The sequence below is a fragment of the Taudactylus pleione genome, unplaced genomic scaffold (assembly GCF_031769625.1).
Source record: "Taudactylus pleione unplaced genomic scaffold, aTauple2 ptg000604l, whole genome shotgun sequence".
NCBI lineage: Eukaryota > Metazoa > Chordata > Amphibia > Anura > Myobatrachidae > Taudactylus > Taudactylus pleione.
Genome location: NW_028285006.1, coordinates 592,039 through 614,797, shown reverse-complemented (window position 1 = coordinate 614,797; position 22,759 = coordinate 592,039). Strand labels below are relative to the sequence as shown.

The window sequence follows — 22,759 nt, the reverse complement described above, 5'->3', positions numbered from 1 at the left end:
TGTTCGGCAGGAGCTTGATCACCGTTTACACAATGGGGCTTTTAAGCAGCCCAAGCTTTGTTTTCTTTTATTCCGTTTTACTGAAGAGCAGGCAGCTCTAGGCAGTCTCTGGATGCCAGTGTTGCTGCTTCACCCCTCCGCGGTGCTGCAATTCCAGCCCCAGGCTTGGTACTTGCGGCAGGGCATCGGGGTGCCTGGCTAGCATAGCTCCACGTGAGGACCCCAGACTGCAGCCGGGACACGGGACAGGTAAGGCGGGTTCCCGCTCGCGGGAATCCGCGTCTATGCGCAGTCTAATGGTGCATACACACAGTCAGATTTTCTGTCAGATCTGAACGATAACGATTTTAAAAATCGTTCATATCTGAAAGAAAATCTGACATTTGAGCCTGCAACGATGAACGATGCGCGTTCCCGCTTGTCTGATAACGATATCTGACATCTGATGGGTTTGCAGGCAGATTTGGACAATTCCATTAATTTTAATACAGTCTAAAATCGTTCAAATCGTTGGTAAAATCGTTCAAATCATTTCATCGTTCATCTGACCGTATGTATGCACCATTACCTCTGGTCTCAGGAGACAGACCGGCGGTGCTGATGTAGACACCAGTTTGCCCAGGACTCCACTATACCACCAGGGCATAAAATTATACAGGCGCAGGGCATAAATAGAGGACAGGGACCCAGTGGTTCATATCGGCATAGGGGAGGTTAGCTCTCTCCCTGCAGCCCCTCTCCCAGCTCAGGGCACCATTCCTCTGCGGCCTTGCCGCCCCTGAGCTGCTCCTCCTTCACTCTCCGCCCCCTCAGAGACTCTCAGCGGCCATTTTCTTCAAAGCAGCTACAGGTCTCCGGTAACGATGGGTCCAGTCTCCCTGTATACCTCTCCTAGGAGCCAGGTTATACAGCGCTATTTCCTTCCAGCCACTGTGGTCTGTGTAGTTGAATCTAGTGACCATTGCAGTTATATTTTCTACTCTGCATTGTATGTGACTTGTGCTAGCACTGCTGTCTGTATTTTCTCTCTACTGTCAGCTTTTACCTTTCCCATTCTTTCACAATAATCCTGGGATACTGGTGTATAGGGGGGTACACTGTACTTCAGATCTACCTGTATTTGTAAAGGCTGTCACATGCTGCGTGTGTTGCACACTTCTCACTGCCATATTGATGTGTTATACTATCCTTGCAGCTATGTCTAGTAAAGGCAAAGGTAACAAGCAGGCCGATGCTCCTATACTGGTCTCTTACAGGTCCTGTTCAGCAGGATTAACCCAGGAGTATTTAATTCAAGATGGTCTATGTGCATCTTGTTATACTGCCCCACGCCAGTCAGCCCCTCCAGCCCCTGCTCAGGTGTTGGCAAATATTGCAGACCGCCTAGCAGTCCCCCTATGGGATTGCCTTAACAAGTACACCCACCGATACCAGTAACTCCTATGCCTCCTCCATGGGTAGACATGCTCTCTACCTCAATGCAGAGTCTAGCGTCTACTTCTACAGCATTTCAACAAATGTTGCAAAATGAGAGGCCCTTATCCAGTAAAACTACTAAACGTGCTGTATTATCCTCACAGTTCTCAGATTCTGAGGTATCGTCTGGGGAGTCAGAAGATGCAGATCTCTCTCTCAGGAAGTCCCCCTCGGGGGAAGAGGAGCTTAATTCTAAATTGAACGTACCTGCACTAGTGAGGGCTGTCAAATCTATTCTTCTAATGGAAGATGCAATGAGTCCATTCCTAAGGCAAAAGAGCAACTCTTTAAACGACAAAGTGTTTTTTGGCAGAATTTCCTCACAGCTTTCTGAACTCATACGCCAAGTAAAAAGGTCCAGCTGCCAAAACGCCTGGTTTCTTTTTTTTTTTTTTTTTATGTAAATTTTATTAAGATCATAGAATACAATGAAGACCAAGACAAATAGAAAACTCAATAATAAAAAACGTAGACAAAACCAATATCAGGTCTATTAAAAAAAAACCCTGACAATAATATGATCAATTTTATATTATAATCGGATAGAAAATGAGAGAGACAGAAAAAGAGAGAAAAGACGAAAGAGGGAGAGAAAAAACAAAACAAAACACAACAACCCTCTGGGGTAGGTTCTAAGGACAAAAAAAAAAAAAAAATTAACAGTTATATCTATATATAGGTGGCTATTACAAGGGGAAAGGGAATTTTGAGAGGCTAGCCAAGGATTCCATATTTTGTGGAATAATTTAGTAGAGCGTTTAATAATACTAGTCATGTATTCCATTTGGTAAACATACCATACTCTGGATAAAATAGACTGCATAGATGGGGGGGGCAGATTGTTTCCAGTCTGCCGCTAACTTGCAGGTTGTAGCAGAGACTATGTGACACATTCATTTATTTTGATGCCTAGTCAACATAGGGAGATCTAAAGGAAGGTGAAAATACTTTGGATCATAAGGAATTGGAATATTAAGTAAACCTGTGATAAGACTAATAACTTCCTTCCAAAGGACAGGACCACCTTTGGACAGGACCACCAAATATGGAAAAAAGTGCCCTCATGTGTACATCCTCTCCAGCATCTATCTGATGTATCAGGATATATTCTGTGCAAGCGAGAAGGCACATAGTACCATCTGTATAGTAGTTTATAGATATTCTCTTTAATTCTTATGCAAATAGAGCTAAAGGTAACATTCTCCCAGACCTCAGACCACTCCTCATCGTTTAAAGTAGTACCCAGATCCGCCTCCCAGGCTCTCTCATGGGAATCACGCTGAGAAGAAGTTTCCTCAACAAGCAACGTATACAAAAGAGAGATCAAGCCTTTGGTTGAGGCGTGTCTCATACATAAAGCCTCAAAGGGGGAAAATGGTCTACCCACCAAAAAAAATTTCACTTTAGAGTGAAAATGTCTGTTGAAAAAATTCCTAGAGGGAAGAGCTAAGTATTCTTGAATTTGAAAGAATTGAGGAAAGTTTGCATCTCTAGTGATATCATTAAGATAAAAAATATTCCTATCTTTCCAGGCAGAAAAGGAAATGTTTTTCTTGTCTGGGGGAAATCTGGATAATGAAAATTCGGAATGACCGGTGAAGGGCTAGGGGCCAATTTAAATTTCTTGTTGGTGTAGTCCCATATAGATAAAGAACGGGAAACGATTGGGTGTGAGGCAACAATTTTGGGATGGTGAGACCTCGGAAGCCAGAGGAGGGAGGAGACTGTGGTTAAACCCAGTTCATCAGCTTCAATAGTAGACCAGACCTTCTGAGCACCCGGGTTGCACCACTGCACACAGTGGGACAGTTGAGCAGCTAAATAATATCGTTTAAAGTATTGAATACCCAACCCACCACTATGTGTAGGGCGTTGTAGAAGCTTTAGTCTCACCCGAGGGTGTTTGTTTGTCCAAACAAATCGTGTAGTAAAAAACTGTAGGAATTTAAAAACATACGAGGGAACAAATATCGGGAGGGTCTGAAAAAGGTAGAGGAGCCAAGGGAGTGTACACATCTTCTCCGAATTCACTCTGCCAATCCAAGAGATGAAATAGCTGGACCATAAATTTAAATCAGACTTAATTTGATCTAAAATGCGGGAGAAATTGGCTTGGAAAAGCTGATGGTGGTAATGATTTAAAAAAAAATGCCTAAATATTTAATTTTCTGTTTATACCATTTAAATGGGAAAGATGCCTCTGTTTTACTAGTGTTGATTTTATAACCGGAGTAATCAGAATAAAGTTCAATTTCAGAAAGGAAAGGGCACAAGGATTGAGCTGGATTTCCTAAGGCTATCAGGACATCATCCGCGTACCACGCAATATTATGCTCTGAAGGTCCTGTCTTTATTCCAGAAATGTCAGAGTTGCTGCGAATCCTTGCCGCCAGGGGCTCCATAACTAGAGCAAAAAGCAAGGGGGAACGTGGGCATCCTTGCCTGGTCTCATTGGAGATACCAAAGGAGGATGAGGAGATGCCGTTAACAGAGACTGTGGCTGTGGGGGATCTATATAGAGCTGAAACTCCATCTAAGAATTTCCCGACTATTCCCATCCTTTGGAGAACTCCGAAGGCAAAAGACCATGAAATACGGTCAAAAGCCTTCTCTGCATCCAAAGCTAAACGCAGAGATGGCAGTTTCTGCCTGTGAATGGAGTGGATGAAATCTATAGCCCTTCTGGTATTATCTGATGCTTGGCGGCCTGGTATAAAGCCCACCTGGTCTGGGTGTATCAGGTGGGTAAGAAGGGGGGCCAAATGGTTAGCTAGAATTTTAGCGTAAATCTTAAGATCTACGTTTAGCAGTGAAATGGGTCTATAGTTGGAGCACTGCGTGGGGTGTCTATCCGGTTTCGGGATTACAACAATATCCGCTTATGTGAAAGCAGGCATGAAGAACGCACCCTCCAATACACTATTAAAGAGAGATGTGAGGTTGGGGGCAAAGATGCTCACAAAAATGTTATAATACTGAGCTGTAAAGCCATCTGGGCCCGGGGCAGCTGAGGTTCGCATAGATTTAATGGCAGCAGTCGTCTCCACTACCAAGATGTCCTCATTAAGAACCAAAAGTTGGGAGTCTGATACACACTACAGGGGAATTGTTGACAAATATGAGTGCACTCCCCCGGGTCCACCAGAAGAGGCCAAAGGGGGCACTGGTAAAAGTCACGAAAGGGAACTGTAAAAGTCACGAAACTCCTCCACCATTATCTTAGGATCATAAGTGGTGATACCTGATTTGTGAGAGTATAATTTATCAACTGCATTCATAGCCTGTTTACGTCGCAATTTATTCGCTAAGAGGGTATCGATTTTGTCAGACTTGTCATAAAACCGCTGACGCAGCTTCTGCAAAATAGCTGCGGCCCGACAAGATAAAAGGGCGTTCAGCTGGCCTTTAAGATGATTTATCTGGAATAGAATAGAAGCATTGGGAGAGGCCTTATGTTGAACTGACAAGACCGATATTTGGGATTCTAAGGAAGAAATTTCCTGTGACGCTTTTTTCCTTATAGCAGATGTTTTAGCTATAAGATGGCCTCTAATGGTGGCCTTGTGCGCCTCCCAGAGAATGCCGGGGGAAATAACGGGAGAGGTGTTTTCACTAAAATAATGGAGCAATGCTGTTTTAGTATCTGAAAGGGTCGAGAGGTGTAGTAAAATGGAATCATCCAAGCGCCACTTGCGCACACCACGGTGAGTTTTAAAGATATCTAAAAGGATATAAACTCCTGCATGGTCAGTCCATGTGAATGGAGTGATACCAGCATCAATGACATGAGGAAAATAATTGAGAGACGTGGATCATATCGATATGAGAGTAATGTTTGTGTTGTGTGGAACAGTGGGTCCCTAGCCAAGGAATACCTAAGGCGCCAGGAGTCACATAAATTAAATTGTTTAAGGGATGACGTAAGAGTGAGGGAGACCCGGGATGGAGTAGCATCTTTTTTTGATTTAGGGGTGCCTGATCTGTATAAGTGGGGATCAACAACAGTGTTAAAAGTCCCCACCCAGAATTACATGTCCCTGTGCTACCCTTACAATATGTCTAAACAGAGAGCAGAAAAATTGGGGTTGGTCTTGGTTAGGGGCGTACACTGAGATCAGAGTGAGAACCTTTAAGCGGAGGGTACCAATGACCATCACATAGCGTCCCTCCGGAACTACTACAGTTTTTGTGTGAACAAATGGAGTATTGCGATGAATCAAAATTGCAACCCCCCCGTTTTTTACAGTCTGCGGATGCAAAGAACGCCTGGTTAAATTTCTTACCTTGGCGCTGAGAGTGGGAGCCAGTGAAATGGGTCTCATGAAGAAAAACCATGTCAGCCTTCTCCCTCCTACAGGCATCCAAGACTACAGTACGTTCCCTGGGGGAATTAAGCCCGTTAACATTTATTGACAGTAATTTAAGAGCCATAAAAAGTAGGAGCATAATCCGAACCAATATAACAAATAACTAAAAACAGAAACCATAGGAAACCTACCCCAGAGGGGAAAAAAAAAAAAAGGGAAAACCAGAAAAATAGAACAAAAGAATAGGAAATGAAATTAAAGGTACCCAAAAGGGCAAAAACCCTGTTAAGAAGGATCCCAAAAAAAGGATCGCCACAAATAGAATTAAACTGACATCGATTGCAACTAGAAAAGGGTGCATGGGGGTGGTGGTATAAACAATTAACATGACCAGCGTATCCTGGTCCCCTACTATCCGGACAAGGCCAAAATAACTAAGAAGTCCCTTTAAAAAGGGAAGTTTAGAAGTAAAGGGGGAGTGAAAAGGGGTGGAGGAGGAAAGGTAGGATGAGGAATAAGGGGGGAGAGGGTGGGGATTATAGAAATTGAAAATTGAAACATAGATACATTATTGCATTATTGAGCAGAAACAATGAATAAACAAACAATATCTATCATAAGTGACAGAAATAAAAATATGGAAACAGGCTACATGAAAATTAGTATGAAACCCCAAAAAACCCTGTAAAATACAATACTAAATAGTCCCAACAGGGATTCAAAATCCCCATAGTGTAAACATACCACCAATGCTATAGAATCACATATATTTAAGGGAAATTCCAGAAGTTGGCTTCTATATTCAAGTGGGATCCCCATCGCCGCCCTGATGACGGGTCACTTTGGTCCACTCTGGCAAAGGTGGTATGGAGCAATGAGATTTAAGCGAGACAGGGTGGGTTGACAACTGGGCTGGTTTTGGGAGAAGATCAAGTTTGGCTAAAATGTCCTGGCCCTTGGGCAGGGTCTTTACATTGTATCTAGAGTTATTAGCAAATATTTGAAGTAGTAAAGGGAACCCCCATCGGTAACGAATATGGTGTTGACGGAGGATTTTCGTAACAGGTTGTAGATCTCTGCGTTTCTGGATTGTTGAGGGGGCCAAATCCTGAAAGAGTTGCAACTGCATGTCCTGGAAACCAATGGTGGGAGAGTCCCGGCAAGATAACAGTAATTTTTCTTTGGATTTGTAATATTGGAGACGAACCACAACATCTTGCCACTGATTCCGCGATATTCTGGATCCTCAAGTTATTGCGGCGTGATCGGTTCTCCTGATCATCTTGTTTCTCTTTGAGTGTGTCAATTTCGTCATGCAGCCGAGAAAGTTCCTTATCTAGACAGTGTTGCGAACGACATAAATCGTCCGGTTTGGTTTTGAGGGTGTCAGTCCTGGAACCCAAAGAAGCAATCTCACTTTTAAATTCTGAGACAGCCTTAGAGAGTTCCCGATTTAAAAGCTGCTTGCACAACCTCCAGTATGCTAGACATAACGGCTTGAATTTGTGGGTCAATACCCGACTCTGAAGGGTGAGGATAGAGATTCTGGTTGAGGCATTTGGTTCTGAGAGCCTTTGGTCTTATTACCAAAAATGAGTAGCAGAAGGTGCCTGAGCTTTCTTGTTTCTTTCAGACATCATAGAGTGGTCAAGGGGATTGAGTTAGGGTGGAGGGATATTAATACGCTGTATGAAAATGAGGAGGGGAACCAAGGTGAGCCAGGAATGCTTATAGAGACATATCGAGTTGGTCACTGGTAGCAAAAAATATATCCGTAAATCCAAAATATATTTAGCAGCCCTCCAAACTTACAGGAAGCAGGGGCAGACCAGCTGGCTGTCCTGTTATGGTGCCCGGACACTACAGAATAAGTACGGACTAAAGTGGCTGTCGGCTGGCTATACCATGAACACCTGCCTTAGCATAGGATTTCAACAGCAGGTGGCAGCAGGGTCACACTCAGTAAATAGAGAAAACAGTAGTTGTTTAAAAGATGAATGCAGATTGGTTATTGTCACATAGAAAAAACTTCTAGCACAGAAAAATACTGCAGTGTAGACAGAGTTCGGGAGTGTCCAGTGTGAAGCTGGGTTATAATTAAACCTCAAAATCAGTGAAAAGTACCTTAAATACAGTTGAGTTTGAGCTCCAGAGGTTGGTGTAATTTACAAAAACCAGGAGCTACAGGGCTGTAAGCAGGGAGCATTCACTGCAGGATACTGGTTACACGGAGAGAGAGACACACAAGGAGACCCAGCAGGGCAGCAGAGTGCATATAGGAGCTGGAGATATCTATGCACTATGCAGACATTATAGTGCACGCTGAGTAGAGGCTTTAAGGATACTTCAGGCTGCAGGCACAGAGGGCTAGAACAGGCCAGGCTCCAGGGGGTAGGTCCAGCAGTCACAGGGAACTCACCGGGGTGCAGAAGAGGCAGACCGCTGCACATATGCGGCTGCCGATGCTTTGATGCCCGGAGGGAGGAAGGCAGGAAGCCGGTCAGCGGGAGTCACAGGTGCGCCTTTACTGAAGAAAAAATAAATAAAATGGTGCCGGCTGCACTGAGGAGGAAGGACGGAGCTCTGTGCTGGGAAACAGAGCGGGCTGGAGACAGTAGAAGCGGCTCAATAGACTGTCCACATGCCGCTCAGGGGCCAGGTCGCAGACAGTGAGCAAACTCAGGGAGTAGGTGATGGTGAGACCGTCCAGCAGGTCACCTTGATACTGAGCACAGAAAAAGTGCGTCCGCCATCTTGGCTAGGTAAGCCACGCCCCCCCGCCTGGTTTCTTTTTATCCTATTCCATCAGCTGATTGTGCTAAATGTGATTCCCACATGACAAGTTTAGTTAAAAGCTCTACTTTACCTATTCCTACAGCATCCTACTTAAAGGAGTCAATGGATAAAAGGATTAAACCTTGCCTCAAATCTGTGTATTCTCTTACAGGAGCTATTACTTGTCCAGCCATGGCTGCTGCCTGGGTGGCTAAGGCCATTGAGAGCTGGGCAGATGCTCTAGAGAACTCATTTCCCTCTGATGCTTCTCGGGAACAGCTGTCCTACATCTCACACATCTTTGGATACTGGTCTCCTAGCTTCCAAGGCATCTGCTACTTCAGTGGTAGCCCGCTGTATCATTTTGCTTCGTTCATTGCAGGCCAACACGGACTCTAAGAAGGCCTTGCATTCACTGCCTTACACTGGGGAGATCCTGTTTGGCCCAGAGTTGGACAAGATTGTGGGCTACCTTGGCAGCTTCTAACACGGCTGCCTATAGCATCTACATCAAGGCCTCGGATGTCATCCTTTAGGTCCTTTCGTCCCCAGGGAACAGCTAAAGGTCAGTCCTTTTTCCAAGGCAGTTTGCTTCCACAAAGGCCTCCAAGCTCAGGACCAAGCAGGCCTGGGCTACTAGACGTCCACCAGCCAAATCCGAGGACAAGCCTTCAGCCTGACAGGGCAGGCCTCTCCCAGGGTGGGAGGCCAACTTCTTCAGTTCGGCCAGTTTTGGCACCAGACCACCACAGATGCCTGGGTGCAAGACGTTGTCTCTCACGGGTATGCCCTCTCATTCCTGAGACGCCCCCCCAACAGTTCTTTTACACAGGCTCTCCATCAGACTCGAGCAAAGTCCTGCTCCTCCAGACGTCTATTCAGTCCTTGCTGCACTCGGGAGTGATCATTCCAGTCCAGTTGTCACAGCAAGGGGGTCCTACCAATCAACGTCCCGAAACTCCGAGCCATCTACAGAGCCCTCTCTGGCTCTGGACATTCTTCAGGGCAGGCCAGTACAAGTACAGTCTGACAACACCATGGCGGTGGCCTAACTCCGTCACCAGGGAGGCACTCGCAGTTGGGAGGCAATAGCAAAAGTGGCATGCATTCTCACGTGGGCCCAACGTCATCTCGTGGATTCTCAATTGGGAAGCGGATTTCCTCAGCCATCACGACGTGCACGCCGGGGAGTGGTCACTACACACAGAGGTCTTTCAGCTCCTAGTGGACAAATGGGGTCTACCGGACGTGGACCTCATGGCTCACGACACAACCACAAGCTTCCAGTTTACGGGTCCAGGACAAGGGACCCTGAAGCAGCCTTTGTGGACGCCTTGTAAGTGAAGTGGACCTTTCATTTGGTGTACCTCTCCCTTTTTCCTCAGGTCATTCGGAAATTCAAGCAAGTATGGGGCACGGTTCTGTTGGTAGCTCCGGCTTGGCCCAGATGCTATTGGTACTCTGATCCTCAAAGTCTCTCCATAGACGCTCCTATCCAACTTCCTCAGCGGCCGGACCTGTTATCTCAGAGTCTCTGTCTACATCCGGACCTGGCCCATCTGTCTTTGACAGCGTGGCTCATGAGAAATCCCTCCTAAGGTCCAAAGGGTTTTCGACCTCCGTGGTCCAGACCATGCTCAGAGCGCGTAAGCCGGCCTCCACCCGGGTCTGTCACTGGGTGTGGCATACATACTTCCAGTGGTGTGCTACAGAAGCTATGACCCTCAGGTTTTTCTAGTTTCTCTGATCCTTGCCTTCCTTCAAGCTGGATTGGATCTCTGACTCCACCTGGCCTCTCTAAAAGTGCACGTCTCTGCTCTGTCCATCTGGTTCCAGCGCAGAATTGCTCCACTGCCACATGTTCACACCTTCCTTCAGGGTGCCCTCCATATACAACCTCCCTTTGTCCCTCCTGTGGCTCCGTGGGATTAGTCATTGATTCTCCATGCACTTCAGAGGCCTCCATTTCAACCCATGGACTCAGTAGATGTCAAATGGCTCACTGCAAAGACTTTCTTTTTCTTCTAGCTATCGCATCTACCTGTAGGGTGTCAGATTTGGGGGCGCTCTCCATTTCTGATCTTTCATCAGGACAGGGCTGTTCTTTGAACTTGTCCTGGCTTCCTTCCCAAGGTGGTCTCTTGTTTCCACTTTAATGAGGAAATTGTAGGTCTGACCTTCCAATCACCAGACCTCTTGGTAGGTGAGGCCTCCTTAGATGTGGTCCATGCTCTGAGGATCTACGTGGGCCGTACTGGTTCCATCAGGAAAACGGATTCCCTCTTTGTCCTATATGGATTCCACAAGAAGGGCTGGCCAGCTAACAAACAGACTCTGGCCAGATGTCTTTGCTTAACTATTTCACTCTCTCTTTCTTCGAAGTCCATAGGGTCTACAGGGCGCCCGTCCTGACGCACCTGGCTTCTATGGGTTTCTTCTCTTGGTCACCGGTTTAAATCTCTATTGTGTGAGAGTGTGATTCTTAAGTGTACCAGTCTTCCTTCTCTCCTATCTTGCTCCTGCCTTGGGCTTGTTGACCAAACTGAATTGCCTCAAACTGTGGGCAGGATATAAGGGGAGCATCATATACCCCATTGTCTCCCCTGTGGGCCCTATGGACTTTGAAGAAAGAGAGTTAACAAAATCTACCATAACTCTCCTTTTATTGTTTGAGACTGTTTTGCACACCACATGCAGCCATACACATATGGTAAGGAAGTATAGTAACTTTAATGGCGGTTTCGGAGACAAGAGAATCGGAATTTTAGCATATATATTTAGGGGAAATTCTTATCTTAAAAAGCAATAAACTGAATGGACTGGGTGGAAACTATGGGCCTAATTCAGCTTTGGAAATAGAGTGAGATATCTCTCTCAACTGATCGTCTTGGTGAAACCATGCTGCACTGCAGGTGGGGCAGATTTAAAATGTGCAGAGAGATTTAGATTTGGGAGGGAGGTGCCCAAATTGACATGTAAATTGTAGAGTAACAATAAAACTGTGCAGTATTTGTTGGCTACATGTAAAAGCAGCCAGTATTTACTCTACATGCAAATGAAAATTATGTATTTACACCCCTTGCATTGCAACATGGTTTGTCCAGGTACATAGTTAAGTGCTATTTCACTCTATTCCCAACTCTGAATCAGGCCCTATGTTCGATAAAGAGAAGAAAGCTGCTTCTTTTTTTGACACGTGGGAAAACCTTATAGCTACTCTGCCAATTTCGACACACTCCCAGATCCACTATAGTATGTGCCTGGCTCAACCGTATAAGAGGTATGAGACCCAATTTCTTTTGGGAGATCCTCCCATTACGTTACCTAGCGGGTCAGTGCCAGACATCATCCCTTTATTCTTTTTTCTTTTCTTTTTTATCTCAGCTATTCACTGTATCTTTTATTATGATTATATTTTATTATTATACATGTGTTCATATTTCATGTCAGGTTTTGAATCTTATGACTGTTTACATCATGCTAACGACACCTCCAGAAATCTGCTGTGATGTATATATGTCCAAAATATTGATCATCATGATGTGTAACAGCTGTTGTTATGCTGAACTTGTATGCTTATATGTCGCAGATCTGTTTGCAGTGTTTTTGCTTCCATAAATAAAATATAAATGAAAAAATCAATACACTATGGTGATGCTTCAGATGGGCTGTGGCAGACATTTTCAAAGTTCTGAAACCAATTTATGATTTATTTATGACTTCATTACATAACTCATGCAGGAAAGTATACCCATCTATTATGCTTCACCTGCCTTTCCCAACTAGCATGGTCTCAGCACTTGCGATGCCTGCCATACTTGAGATAAGTGACAGAAAATATAATAAACAATATTACTTTCCTCTAGAAGTGTTAGCGTTCTTGCCAAAGCGTTGAGCCGTCACTGAGTGCAATGATCAATACAAGTTCGGTTTCACAAATTACAGTGCAAATAATTTGTAAACAACCATCCAAATAAAAAATAGTATCAACTTTGACAATGCAATCAATTCACTGCTCATCCTTTCAGAGTGAAGCTGGCCACACACATTACACTTCATAATGATACTATAGAATCTTAAGATCAGATTTTAAGAAAATGTGTGTAGGCTGCACAATATCAGATGGATGTACTTCTTTAAATGGATCAATAATATGATTAAAAATATAGCAATGTTTTTCATCTGAACTGACCAAATTGTAGTTTGAAAAATGAAACCATAAAGATCTGATTGCAAAGCATGCCATTATTTGTATCGTACATACATTTCATATGTAGAGCATTATAAAATGTGAAATAATGGTGCATTTATGGCCAGGCTTTGGTACCACATCTTACTATTCCCAAGGCTGCAGTTGTGCATTGCTACAAGTCTCGTGCTTGGATCCGTAGAATACGCTCCTTGCTGGCTTGAAGTAGACCAGCCTATCTGACAGATGTTTGGAATGCATACTTGCCCAGACTGGCAGACTTTTTGGAATGCATTGCAACCGCACAACATTTGAATATGGTTCAAAAGTCTGCTCTGTGTGTATAAAACACAATAAACCTAACATGGTATAGATGGTGACTCAGCGCCTAAATGGAGGGCAAGTATGTCAAGCATTTGGCTTATTCTGCTGAAGTGTGGGAATTTTGCTGGATTGCTCATAGCTAAGTACAGTGTATTCAAAAAAAGTATTGATGAAGACAGCCTGATTGACACAATATGTCTGATCAAAGGTTCCACCCAAATCCCCTTATGATTGCATTTGGATGAAGATAATGGAGCAGTAGTTCAGTTCTTGAAAACAAAATGCATACGTTTTATTTAAAATATCCTGGAACATATTTTATTCTGTAATAGTAACCCATATGAACATAGCAAAGAAACATAACACTACGAGCACTTTCATTTATTTATAATTTTTTCCTTTGTTGTACAGGAAATTTATATCTTGACTCAAGGCAAAATGTTCCTAATTCAATGATGGGGCCTCCGAGTTATTCTCATATACCGCCTATGAGCACTACAGGATCTGGACTGTCAGGTATGTACAGGTCTTACGGACAGGCTGCCTGCTTCTGAGCTGTGCCTTTGGTAAGAACTATGGCACATAAAATGTCTTTTTTTTATGGAAGCTACTGCCATGTTTATAGAATGGCGCAGTTTCATTTGCAGTTATGCCCATCTCTGATTAAAGCTATGTGACATTTGTAATTAAACCTGCAAAGAAAGCAACTTATGTGAACATGATTGTGGCATTGCTGTACTGGAATAATTATGCTGCAACATCAAAGCGGATTACCTTCTGTGCGCCAGTTATAGAAATGTGCTTTAAATGTATTTGATTTAGAAGGTTTTGGCATATGTTTATTATCCTGACCTCAGCAAAAGGTTTAGAGTTAGTGACCAAACGCATCTCTTTTGAATGCAGACCAGGGTTTTAGTGTGGTAATTGTATTAGACAGCTGGTAAATTGGGGAAAAACACAGTTTGCTATAAATTGTGTTTAGAATTCATACACACATAGTAGGAGAATCAACTCAGCAAGATGCTAAATAGGCCCGGGAAGGAATTTTCGGAGCTATTTAACTGAACGCGCTGTTTAGTCTAACTAGAGGATTTCTTCTCGCACCTTCCTGAGAGGACACAGGACTGATGGTAGCGCTCACCTTTCCTTCTCCTGACAAGCGTTTTTCCAGATGCCCCAAACAATCTGAAAGGGTATTCATCAGAGAAAATAACTTTACCCCAGTCCCCAGCAGTCCAATCCCTGTACCTTTTTGAAGAAAATCAGTCTGTCCCTGATGTTTTTCCTGGAGAGAAGTGGCTTCTTTTCTGCCCTCCTTGACACCGGGCCATCCTCCAAAAGTCTTCGTCCTGTGTCATGCCAACAGTAAAGCATCCTGAGACCATTCATGTGTGGGGTTGCTTCTCAGACAAGGGAGTGGGATCACTCACAATTTTGCCTAAAAACACAGCCATGAATAAAGAATGGTACCAAAACATCCTCCAAGAGCAACTTCTCCCAACCATCCAAGAACAGTTTGGTGACAAACAATGCCTTTTCCAGCATGATGGAGCCCGTTGCCATAAGGCAAAAGTGATAACTAAATGGTTCGGGGAACAAAACATCAACATTTTGGGTCCATGGCCAGGAAACTCCCCAAACCTTAATCCCATTGAGAACTTGTAGTCAATCCTTAAGAGGCGGGTGGACAAACATAAGCCCACAAATTCTGACAAACTGCAATCATTGGTTAGGCAAGAATGGGCGGCCATCAGTCAGTATGTGGCCCAGAAATTGATTGACAGCATGCCAGGGCGAATTGCAGATGTCTTGAAAAATATTGCAAAAAAAATGAATGTAATTGTCAATAAAAGTCTTTGACACTTATGAAATGCTTGTAATTTTACTTTAGTATACCATAGTAACATCTGACAAAAAGGTTTAAAAACACTGAAGCAGCAAACTTTGTGAAAACCAATACTTGTGTCATTCTCAAAACTTTTGACTCGGCTGTATAATCTCCCGAGATTTGAAATGGGATAAGAACGTTGACCCTATTGTCAAGAGGGCACATCAGAGGCTGTATTTCCTACGGCAGCTCACTAAATTTGGCCTTTCAAGGGAATTGATGATTTTTATTTTTTTAATACGCCAATAATTGTGTCTGTCCTACGTACCTCGATAATTGTGTGGTTTGGTGCAGCCATTGAACAAGACAAGGCCAGACTGCAGAGAGTAGTTAGGATTGCAGAAAGGATAATTGGAGCTATACTTCCTTCTATTCAGGAGTTCTACTTTTCTAGGGTTAGGTAGCGGTCTGGTAATATCGTGGCAGATGAAGCTCATCCGGATCATGATCTGTTTCAACTGCTCCTGTCGGAAAGTCGATATAGATCATCTTGCGAAGACCACTAGACATCTCAATAATTTTTCCGCAGGCGATCTCGCTGTTAAGTTCCTAACTCAAAATATCGGATAGTCATTGTGCAAATTGTTCTATTTAAAAAGGTTTTATTGTGTGTATTAATCATGGTTTTATATATTATGTATGTATGTTTGATGTGTTAAGTGAGTACTTGGCCAGTCAAATTCCTTGTATATGTTTGTATACTTGGCCAATAAAGTTGATTCTTGTTGCTTGTAATCTCTTCATAATCTCTAGGATGAAAGTTCATCAGGTTACTTGATTTAATGGCAGTCAAGTAAATAATTATTCATATGTATAAAATTCATATTGTATTATAATATTTATATGTTCTTCAATTAACAGGACACCATGGAGTAATGAATCAGCCTCACATGATGCCATCCTCAAACTTCCACATGCGTCGCCCTCTTCCTGCAGATGACATCCAAGATGACTTTGACTGGGACTCTATTGTATAGCACTGTTAAAATACAGTAGATTTATTGTCTTGTTACCCCGTGTTATTCGTATAAGTGACCATGAATGTGATATGAAAAAAAGGTAAAGGCATCCAAATCCGGACAGCAAAAGCGATACTGCTATCGATGTTGACTTTGATGACAATCAGAACTATTCTTAGCAGGATAAATGAAATGAATGCTTTGAGTTGATCCCATAAGTCTTGTTTTTCTCCCTGATAAGCTGCAACTGCTCAATATTGTCCTGTGATTCCCAACAGCTTTTTCAGCTTTTTGTATTTAATAATGTCAGCCACATGTGTAACACTGAAACCTGGACAGAATTTCTTCTAGCACAACACTTCACTCATCAATTTGCATTTCAGAATCCATCCCCGGACAGATCGCATTTCTGGGACGCTCTCCGTCTTTTTATATCTCTGATTTATTTATATGAGCTATGAATAGTGTACTTTGTGCGCTCTTATTTTATTTTGAAGGATTTAAAAAAAAAAAAAAAATATATATATATATATATATATATATATATTTTATTGTGTGCTCCTACACTGCCATTTTGCGGAGAGGCTTAAATCCAAGTACAATGGAGCATTTTGCTCTGTGCCATATGAGTTGATGCAATGTTAATCAAGGTGTCATGGTTGCCATTTGGCTTGTGAGCTCAGAGATTTTATTGCAGTCAGAGTTTTGCAATGGTTTTTGCCTGAATGAAGCTACCCTAGTAAGGAACTTGATTTGCCTTCTTCGTTAAAGGATGGTTAATACTTCTTTGAGGCGCACACTGCACCGACCACTCTCCAATTAATCTTACTGTACAGTAGTGTTCACAGTGACAGTCCTGTTTTAAGGGGACTTTACTATTGAAGCCATATTTTATATTTAAATCTTTAATGAGGGCTAAGAAGCTCCCTATCTACCCATATATAATATATATATATAAAAAAAAATATATATATATATATATATATATATATAAAATCAAAAGATTCAGAGCACCCAATTTTTCCAGTTTTTATTGTCATTTACACAGTTTAGTATCTCTATTTACTCTGAAATTAGAGCATAGATTAAATAAACAATTCTAGATAAACAAGACGACTATCATTTATTTTTTAACAGAATGTAGTCTTAAGCTGCATACACGCGGTACGATACCTATGAACGATAACTATATCTTTCAACGATCTATTGTTCATATCGTTAATTTTTATGCAGTGAACGACCAACGATGCGCGTTCCCGCATGAACGATAACTATATCTATGACCGTCCGTACACGCAGGCCAACTTGCACGATATTGTCACCTTTGCCTGTGCAGAGATGTGGCAGGATGACCTCACTGAAAGGTATCTTTGAAAGATATATTTCAAGTCGTTGGTGGTACAGATCGTACCTTGTGTATGCAGCTTAAACCTTTCACTACTTTAGCAGATGTAACCGCAAGATACACTATTGCCATTACTTCTACAATGGAAATCAAATATTGTTCTGGAAGAATGTCCCAGAAATGTGTTGCACTTGTAGATTGCTTTGCTTCCACCCTTCTGGCTACTTCATCCCAAACCAGCTCAATGGAATTTAAGTCTGGAGACTGTGCTGGCCATTCCATGACTTGAAGCCTGCCATTTTGTTCTGTAGGATAAACCTTTGACCAACTATGGTAGTAAACCAGGAGGTATTGGGTGGCTCTATAAAATGCTGTGCTAGCCCTTTTGATTCAGGATGCCAGTCACTTTGCAAGTCGCTGACTCGGGATTCAGCAAACGAGCCCCAGACCCTCTCACTTTCCCTCCATGTTCAACAGTTTGTGTCACGTGTTAATTTACTAAGCATTTCCAGGTGTGTCTAAGCCCAAAGTGTAAAAGGACAATGATTTTAATAGCAGAACATTTAATGTTTTGCTATTAAAAGTATTGACTTTTAAATTTTGGACTTAAAAAAAAATGCATCCACTTCCCAGCGTGTTTAAGTCCCACACACCAACGAACCATCCTTTCACTTACTCAACACCATACAAAATCCTGTGCGTTGAACCAAAGATTTAAAATTGTGTTCATCGGTTCACAAACTTCCAGTCTTCAGAAGTCCATCGGTGGTACTTTATTTCCAGGCAAGCCTCCCTTACATTGCCGTAGGACAGTTCTTCGCCCATTAATTGTTCCATGAAAAAGGCCTTTTTAATAACTCTGAAATTTACATTATTTTTCAGTTTTACCTCTAGCAGGATACTGCTTACATTTTAAGGTTTACAGTTATAAGTTATTTACTGAATTGAAATTGCTTAAATTTCAATAGAAACTGGAAAGACGGGTGGGTTCTAAAACTTCTTGTTGGTAGTATGTATGTGATAGATACATCTTTACATTGCCGCATATGCAGTCATTATGACTTGGCTGCAGCATGCAGTGTTTGCGGATCCAAACTGACCACTGATATCTGAGGTCAGTTTGGACAGATAGTAAATTGAGAGAGACCATGACAACATGTGACCATGTATGCCAACAAAGCCATGTAATTCCAAAATAAAAAATAAAAGGTATGAGTTTCAGAATTTTCCTTTCACATTACATACCCCAGTATTTGAAGAGAGAGAACGTTTTAACCACACATTTTCCTAATAATGTCCCTTCATGGTCTTTAAACCTATCCTAAACGGGTAATGCCACACTGAGATTTCATATTTTTTTAATTTATTTATTTGATATACAATTTACCGAAGTGTGATACTTGTTTGTTTTCTACATGCTGATTTGTATTAATTTCTATTTTTATTTTTGCAGTTGTCTGGGCCGCAAATGTTTTCACCCCTCTTCCCTGTCTCTCCCACTATATTTGCCCTCCGACTATTGTGTAGAGCAGGTGTAACAGCATTGTGCGCGTAGTACTGAAGTGTCCCCTACCTTTTCCGGTTGGTTGTCTCCGTTAGATATAGGCAAGCTGTGGTACGCCAGATGTTGTGGTACTACATATCTCTGCATACCAAAATATGCATTTCTTCTACAGCAGTAGATGAGAACCACAGGTTGCCTAAAACTGGACTGACCTATGCTAATAAAATCTGAGCTTCTAAGTCTTATTCAACCATGTTGGTTAGCTGCATATGCATCTCCTTTTAAGACAGCATGTGGATCAGTCAGTGACCGGTTCACCTCTACTTATCACATGTGCTCAGTAATATGCATGGAGGTAGTGGTAGTAGAGAGGAAAATCAAAGTCTGTGTGGCCCAGCTTTGCTTTCCTATTGTACTATGATGATTACAAAACCTGGCCTTTTTCTTAGTATCGTTACGCAATTAGTTGCCATCTTCAGCAGAATTGGACCTCTGCCTCGCCAGCTGTGGCTGAACTGCAGATCCCTGCATTCTCTGTCAGTTATAAAAGCCATCCTTATTGCTGCTAGCTTGCAGGGTATATTTGGTACTGTAGTCCCCCTAGGGCTTTATTCGCAGGTAGCCAAGCCTCTCTACGAGCCTTCCATACGGTTTACATCTACAGATGTGTCCACATACATCCATCCTCCGTGCACTACAAGTCGCGCCACGTATAATGCGGGAGCTCCGTATGGCTCTGTAGGACCAACTGTCTTTTCGTGCGACTTTTTACCTTCAAATGTGTCTTATTCGTATGCGCGAATAGTTAGCACAACCAGCTTCTGCTGATTAAAATGCTTCAGCATACCTATGTTGTATGTGTGTGTGACTGCGAGTGTATCTGCATGCAAAATGCTACGTTACAGGGCTACAGCCACTGACACTGTAAGGTAGTGTTTTACATGCAGTTGCAGTCGCTCACTGAACATAGGCGTGCTGCATATCATTTTAATCAGCAGAAGTTGCTGTGCTAACTATTCACATCGCTATGCAAATCAGATGGATTTGAAGGTAAAAAGTTGCAGGAATAGACGCTCAGCACTACCGAGTCATGCCACGGCAATTTGCGACTAGAAGGGTTGTTTAGCTCGCAAGGAGGCTAGATGTATGTGGACACATCTGTAGAAACTTCGTTCCATCCTCCGATTCCTGGTTGTGTTTTTCTTTAATATATATATATATTTTCCATTTTTGTGCAATATTGCCTTTGCAACACAGTTGTTAATGTTTACATTTTCTAGAGTGTATTCCCTAATGTTTGGCTTGACTTTTAAATAAATTCTCCTTAATATAAATAATTTAGCTATAAATATATAGGAGCGCCGTTCTGGGTCTTTTAGGTTGTAGAGGGCAATGATGTCAGAACAGATGCATGTTTTTGGTGCTATAAGTATTGCCAGCTGCCCGTATAGTTTTTGCTTATTAACTTTTTTTTTAGTAGTTGTTAATATAGAATTTTATTAAACAAAGCAGCTGAAAATAACCATGAAAACATACACTTTGCACAACAGGTTTAGGTAGAATTAACTCTTTTCAGTTAGGCAGCCTATAACTCAACAAAATGTGTTGAATAATAAGTCCCAGTTTGCCCTTCCAGCCTTGACCTGCTGAACATTGTATTCGTATTCTACAACTATAAGAGTCTACGTTTGCCAAAGCCTTAATTTTACAAATCAGCAGATTTTATATCAAAATGATTTGGTGCCTGATCATCAGTTTTAATAGATTACTTTTCTTCAATCATGTGATTTAAAAATGGCATTACAGGGTTGATAAAAGAGTATGTAATTGAGTCTTACCCCACTATTTGTCTAACAAGCCATGCAAAGCTAGACTGGGAATAATGTACATCTGATGTAAAATATAGTCACCATGGAAATGGCAAAAGGCTGCATTCCTCAAATGAATCATCACACAAGTAAAGCATGGCTTGTTGATGGCTTTCAAAATGGTGACACATGAATGTAAACATAGATATTTATACAATTGATACATTACAATTTGTGTCTTCAGCGTTCTTAATCGGGATGACTAATTTTTAATCTTTTTGGTCTGTTACTTAAGATATATCCCACAACTTAGAACATACATACATACACACAGATTAGATAAATGCAGTACGTATATATATATATATATATATATGTAAATATATAAAATTGAGGGTAATTATGCAACATTGGGCAATGACTTCTCTGTAAGTATAGCATATATAAATGAAAGGCTGCTTTTCGCTTTTCTATCCCGTTTGGCAGGTTTAGGTTCTCAAATTGTAGCAACAGATATGTAAGGAACACAATGAGTGTACAAATAAGACAGGGACAGGTGTTAGCTATAGAAACTAGTCTTGCACAATCTGCTGAAGATAGATTTTAGAGGATGTCACCTGATTTACATAACATTTGGGCAACTTCACTTTAGAAGGTAGGAAATTAAAACTCTTTTTAAATGGATCATAAACAACAACCATGATTAAACGAATGCGTGACCATCCCAACTCTCCAGTCCGGTCGTATGCCCTGTAAAATTGTGGATTAAGATGCAACCCTTGTTCAATTCTGTAATATTTAGGCTTTGTCCTGCAGAACCTAGTATTACAATAGGCATGTACTTGTATCTGATCTCTAGAGATCTGTCTAGCGAAGGTCAGGAACATTTCCCAGATGGTACAATAATTATGATGTGTGGAATTACAAATAATGTTTTCATTTTCTACAGGTACAGGTGAAGTGATTTTGTTTTTGTCATTTTCTCAGCTAAGCGTGCATTAAGTAAAAGTGTAATCACAACTAGCTTAAAAATATACCTGACTAGACTGCAAAACTATACTGCATTTAACCATTTCCCCTAACCCATTTAAACAATGTCCAATCAAATGTGCAAAAGTAAAACCAGGAATTAAAACTAATCAGTAAAAGATGGGATTTGGTAGCAGGGTAATCAATTTGTGCATTTCCTGTGCACACATTTTTCTTTTCGTCAAATGCTTGTTAAGAGCTTGTAAACTGTGGTGTAGTAGAAACACAGTGCAGGATACACAAAGGAAGTACTTTGTCAGACTACCATGTTTTCCAGTGTGTGAGCCATTTCGTTTCACAGGAAGAAAACTCTGTGGCTCGTCGCTGCATTGGCTCAATGGCCCCTTTCCTCAGACACCCGCCTGTACTAATGAAGCATTTTTAAAGACTTCTACATGGACCCAACAATTAATTGAATCTCTCCTCCTTAGTCAAAATATGCGGGTGCATAAAAAGCCACTGTGAGAGTAGCCTACAGTGAGTCAATTGGGTAAGATATTCAGTGCTTAAATGAAGACACAATTTTTTATTTCATAGGCTACATTTTCATATACTGCCACTATCAATTCACTAGGATAGTGGTTCCCAAACTGGGTGCCCCAGGTCACTTGCAGGGGTGCCACAGGTTGATGGTCCAGTACCAAATCAAAATATTTATGATCAATGTGATAGACAAAACCTGTGCTCATTGTGGCCAATCATAAATACGTGACAAACAGAAGCACAGCCCTGCCCACCACCACATAGCTGATCCAAAGGATGCCAAGTAAGCACAATTTAATTTAATATATATATTTTTTGATTTCTCAATAAGAAAATTTTGGCTTAGGGGTGCCATGAAAAAAATGCTGATACTCTAAGGCATCGTGATTCAAGACCGTTTGGAAACCACTGCACTAGGAACTAGACAACTGAGGCATAAGGAAATGTGTTCCTAATGATTCAATTTAACCAGTCCCTAGTGAATTGATAGGTTGAATATTGGATCAAACCACAAAATTGTTGCCTCATTAGCCTTGTGCCCAGGCTGTAACAGCAGCCTTTAGTTCCATACAGGTGATTACAGCTTTTTTTATTATTATTATTATTATTATTATTATTATTATTATGTCAGGTCTAGAATCTTGTCTACAATCAATCTAAGAAAAACATTTT

General features: G+C 41.8%; 1 protein-coding gene across 1 annotated transcript in view; it reads left to right on the top strand.

Annotated features, from left to right (window-relative positions):
* Nucleotides 1-16,939, top strand: part of FOXJ3 (forkhead box J3) — a 170,170-nt gene extending 153,231 nt beyond the window's left edge. Inside the window, exons 12-13 of the mRNA XM_088453966.1 lie at nucleotides 13,483-13,587; nucleotides 15,821-16,939. Coding sequence (XP_088310092.1) covers nucleotides 13,483-13,587; nucleotides 15,821-15,936 — 221 coding nt within the window. The 3' untranslated portion in view covers nucleotides 15,937-16,939. The remainder of the gene's footprint in view (nucleotides 1-13,482; nucleotides 13,588-15,820) is intronic.
* The last annotated feature ends 5,820 nt before the right edge of the window (nucleotides 16,940-22,759 follow it).